Source organism: Hemicordylus capensis, chromosome 4, assembly GCF_027244095.1.
Source record: "Hemicordylus capensis ecotype Gifberg chromosome 4, rHemCap1.1.pri, whole genome shotgun sequence".
Taxonomy (NCBI): Eukaryota; Metazoa; Chordata; class Lepidosauria; order Squamata; family Cordylidae; genus Hemicordylus; species Hemicordylus capensis.
Window position 1 is genome coordinate 311,809,409 of NC_069660.1, and position 4,952 is coordinate 311,814,360.

The 4,952-nt window shown below is 43.1% G+C and overlaps 1 protein-coding gene across 1 annotated transcript; it reads left to right on the forward strand.

Moving 5' to 3' along the window:
- Positions 1 to 948, forward strand: LOC128323242 (mas-related G-protein coupled receptor member H-like). The gene has a single exon (XM_053245971.1). The coding sequence runs from the start codon at positions 1 to 3 to the stop codon at positions 946 to 948; it is 948 nt and encodes a 315-aa protein (XP_053101946.1).
- Positions 949 to 4,952: the final 4,004 nt, after the last annotated feature.

Genomic DNA, 4,952 nt, shown 5'->3' on the forward strand with positions numbered 1-4,952 from the left:
ATGGAATATAAAACAACATCCGAGGAGACTTGGAAATCAGACAATGATACTTCTCGCAGGGAAAGTCCAGAAATCTATAGAGGCAGTATAGAAATTTTTCTCACTATCTTCATTTGTGTCATCTGCACATTTGGACTTGCGGGGAATGGAATTGTCATCTGGCTTCTTGGATTCCGCATTAAGAGGAATCCTTTCACCACCTATATCCTGAACTTGGCTGTGGCCGACTTTGGACTTCTTCTCATATTAGTGCTTTGGATAATTTTGCATACAGTATTACAATCTAATATTTCCATGACTGGTCTTTATTTTTCTTTATTTTTCATAGCCATTTATGTTATTGGTCATCTTTTACTGACAGCCATCAGTGTGGACAGGTGTGTGTCTGTCCTCTGCCCAATTTGGTATCGCTGCCACCGGCCACCACACTGCTCCACCTTTATCTGTGTGGTCATATGGGTTCTCTCTTTTGCATTTAATGGAATCCCCACCATTCTCCTGTCTGGAAATTTTACCGAGCTGGCAAATTTCACTATCAGTTTTCAATTTCATGTGAATGCCTTTCTCTGCCTTCCACTCATCACTATTTCTTCTTTGATACTGTTCATAAGAGTCTGCTTTAAATCACGACAGCATAGGCGGGGAAGAATTTTAATTGTCGTCCTGCTTACCCTCCTCTTTTATCTCTTCTTTGCTTTTCCACTGACTGCTCTTATTGTAACTGTAATTTATTTTCACTTTCTTTCGGGGACATTCATTTATTACGCGGATTTCGTGTTTTTAAGCACCTCCTTAAACAGCAGTGTTAACCCATTCATTTATTTCTTGGTTGGGAGAATGAAGAGGAGTTGCTCTAGGGAAAGTATGAAGGTCACACTCCAGAGGGTTTTCAAGGAGGAAGAAGTCCCTGAAGCAGAAGAAGAACCACCACTAGAAACCCAGTTATGATGTCTGCATTTGTGCTCAAATATTCTAGCCTCGTCATTCTAATTACAATGCTTCAGATTCCTTTAGGCATTCGATCAAAAGATGGCAGATGAATTTGTTTGAACTCCTGTCGGTCTACCATGAATCCTATGGCTAGGCTGTATATGGGTGATGCATTGTTCCCACTGAAGAAGGTTCTGTGGTAGACCATTCCTCCGAGACAGGATGATGCAGTAAGTCCGGAGTGCAGGGCTCACCTACCCGCTGATCCCAATCGGTAAACCAACTCTCCTGTTTTTTCCAGGGAGAGCTGCTCTGCCAATTGGGGTTGGCGAGCAGAGCAGCCCTCCACTCCAGATTTAGTGAGTCTTCCCACCTCGGATGACTGGTCTGCTCAGGGAGAACTATCCTCTGAGCAGGGGTGTGCACAAAACCGGTTTCCCCATTTGGTTTGAGTCTGAACTGGACTTGAACACAACCAGGCATGTCTGGATTTGTGCCCCCCAGACAGACCCCTGGTTCAGCTCGATTTTTGAGCTGGTTTGGGGGTCCTAAAGTTAGAATTTTGTTTTCAAAAAACCCTCACCACTGGGTCTGGTGGCCTCTGGGGTGCTGGTTACCTACTTTAAATATAATAGATGACTAGACTTGTATTTCCTCAGAAATTTGGATAACTTCCAGACTGGAGTACTGCAATGCGCTCTATGTGGGGCTGCCTTTGTAAGTAGTCCAGAAACTACAGTTGGTCCAGAATGCGGCAGCCAGTTTGCTATTTCCCTGAGCCATTTTTTGGAAGGGCAGTATAGAAATCAAATGAATGAATGAATGATAAATAAATCTCTGAGAGATCATGTTACTCTCGTGTTGAAGGAGATACACTGGCTGCTGCTAAGTTTCTGGGGGAAATACAAGCTGCTGCTTATAACCTATAAAGCCCTAAACAGATTGGGCCCTGGATATTTAAGAGAAGATCTTCTTTCCCCACCCCCCATATCTGACAGTTTAAAAAATGTCTATAAAGACGCATCTGTTCATCTGGGCTTTTAATTAAATATTGTTTTAATAGTTTTAACACTTTTAAAATACTGTTTTAAATTCTTTTAAATTGTTGTAATGTGTTAACATTTGTGTCACTATTTTGTTTTAACTAATGTTTTTACTTTTTCTGTTTATTATGCTTCATTGTAAACTGCCCAGAGATGTAGGTTTTGGGTGCTATATAAATATGTGGAAGGAAGGATGGTAGGTAGGGAGGAAGGGAAGCTTTGGTTTTAGTTCAACCCAACTGATGTAACCATTCAGTATGTTGTATTTTTTCTTCTGTGTTCTGCTATGTCATGACCTGTGGTCACAACAATAAACTAATTACTTACTTACTTCCCTCATCCCTTTCATCTTTTTCCTCCTTCAGATCTGATGCACTGAAATCACTTTTGTCCTGCATGGACCCCTTCACATTCTGGTCCCGTCCCTTTCGTATTCCTGATTACCATCTCTTCAGTCATCATCACTCTTCTCTACAATATCACTGGTCTTAGGCTCCTTCTTTGGCGCCTTCCTTTAGGGGAACAAAGTTCCCTTGATCCATCCTCAAAAAGACCCCTTCACCCATCCTGGCTCTCTAATTCCAAACCAATCTCCCTCCTACCCTTGTTTCCAAATTGCTTGAGTGTGCTTTTCTCTCCTCCACCTCTGATCTGGATCACTTCCAAACTGGGTACCCCACTTAAACGTCCACCATAAAAGTCACTAATAATCTACCTACCATTAAACTCAAAGGTCTACATACTGTTCTCATCATTCTTGATTTCTGTACATTTTATTGTCCCCCTTTCTTCCATAGCTTCCCAGATTCTTTCCTGAGGCACTTATCTTCCTATCTCTCTAATCTACTGACAATGTAGTCACAATGCACATTGCAGAATACTGTGCAGAGAGTTGAACACCTACACTTTTGTGCAACTGTGATTATTGCTGGAATATTGTATTTACACAAGATTAATCCCATTACTTCCCATCCAATTAATCTTATGTAAATTCAATTTGCACATTTTTTGCAGCTGCACAAGAGCACACCTGCACAACTTTTGTGCTCAAAACACCAATGTGCACACTTGCACACTGCATTGCAAGCACTGCGGGTCACTTTCTTTAGTGTGAGCTGATCAAATTTCATAGCATCCTGCATGGCATTTGGAAGTCCAGCATCCTGTTTCACACAGTGGCCGACCAGATGCCGCTGGAAGCCTATAGGCAGGAGTTGAGGGCATGCCCTCCCTCCTGCTGTTACTCTCCTGATATTCAGATGTATCCTGCCTTTGAGGCTGAGGTGGCCTATAGCCCTCCGACTAGTAGCCGATGATAGACCTGTCCTCCATGAAGTTATCCAAACCTCTTTTAAAGCCATCCAGGTTGTTGGCTGTCACTACATTTTGTGGCAGAGAATTGTATGAAAAAGTACTTCCGTTTGTTGATCCTAGATTTCCTGGCAATCAATTTCATGGGATGACCCCTGGTTCTAGTGTTATGTGATAGGGAGAAGAATTTCTCCCTATCCACTTTCTTCACTCCATGCATGATTTTATAGACTTCTATCATGTCTGCCCGCAGACGTCTTTTTTCTAAACTAAATAGCCCCAGGTGTTGTAGCCTTGCCTCATAAGGAAGGTGCTCCAGGCCCCTGATCATCTTAGTTGCCCTCTTCTGCACCTTTTCCAGTTCTACAACGTCCTTTTTTAGATGTGGTGACCAGAATTGTATGTAGTAATCCAGGTATGGCTGCACCATAGGTTTCTATAAGGGCATTATGATATTTGCAGTTTTATTTTCAATTCCCTCCCTAATGATCCCAGATTTTGCCTTTTTCACAGCTGCCACACATTGAGTCAACACTTTCAATGAGCTGTCCACCACAACCCCAAGATCCCTCTCCTCGTCAGTCACCGACAGCTAAGATTGCATCAGTGTATATTAGAAGTTGGGTTTTTTCGTCCCGGGGAGACCCAAGTTCAAATCCCCATTCAGCCATGATACTAGATGGGTGACTATGGGCCAGACACCTCTCTCTCAGCCTAACCTACTTCACAGGATTGTTGTGAGAACAAACCTAAGTATGTAGTACACCATTCTGGGCTCCTTGGAGGTAGAGCGGGATATAAGATATATACATAAATAAATAAATAAATAAATAAATAAATAAATAAATAAATAAATAAATTGCCATTTTGTCGCCGCTCCCCCAATTTGGAGAGATCCTTTTGGAGTTCCTCACAATCCATTTTGGATTTCACTACCCAAAAGAGTGTGGTATCATCTGCAGATTTGGTCACCTTGCTGCTTACCCCTACTTCTAGATCATTTATGAATAAATTAAAAAGCAACGGCCCCAGTACAGATCCCTGGGGGACCCCACTTCTTACTTCCCTCCATTATGAAAACTCTCCATTTATACCTAGCCAATAAGAACATAAAAACATAAGAACAGCCCTGCTGGATCAGGCCCAAGGCCCATCTAGTCCAGCATCCTGTTTCGCACAGTGGCCCACCAGATGCCGCTGGAAGCCTCAGACAGGAGTTGAGGGCATGCCCTCTCACCTGCCATTACTCCCCTGCAACTGGTACTCAGAGGCACCCTGCCCTTGAGGCTGCAGGTGGCCCACAGCCCTCCGACTAGTAGCCATTGATAGACCTCTCCTCCATGAAGTCATCCAAACCCCTCTTAAAGCCATCCAGGTTGTTGGCTGTCACCACATCCTGAGGAAAAGAGATCCACAAGTGGATCACACGTTTGTGTGAAAAAGTACTTCCGTTTGTTGGTCCTAGACCTTCTGGCAATCAATTTCATGGAGTGACCCCTGGTTCTAGTGTTGTGTAAGAGGGAAAAGATTTTCTCTCTCTCCACTTTCTCCACACCATGCATGATTTTATAGACCTCTATCATGTCTCCCCGCAGTCGTCTTTTTTCTAAGCTAAAAAGCCCCAGATGTTGTAGTCTTGCATCATAGGAAAGGTGCTCTAGTCCCCTG

Excerpts from the sequence above, each read along its gene's own strand:
- LOC128323242 (XM_053245971.1), top strand. The coding sequence starts at position 1 with ATGGAATATAAAACAACATCCGAGGAGACTTGGAAATCAGACAATGAT.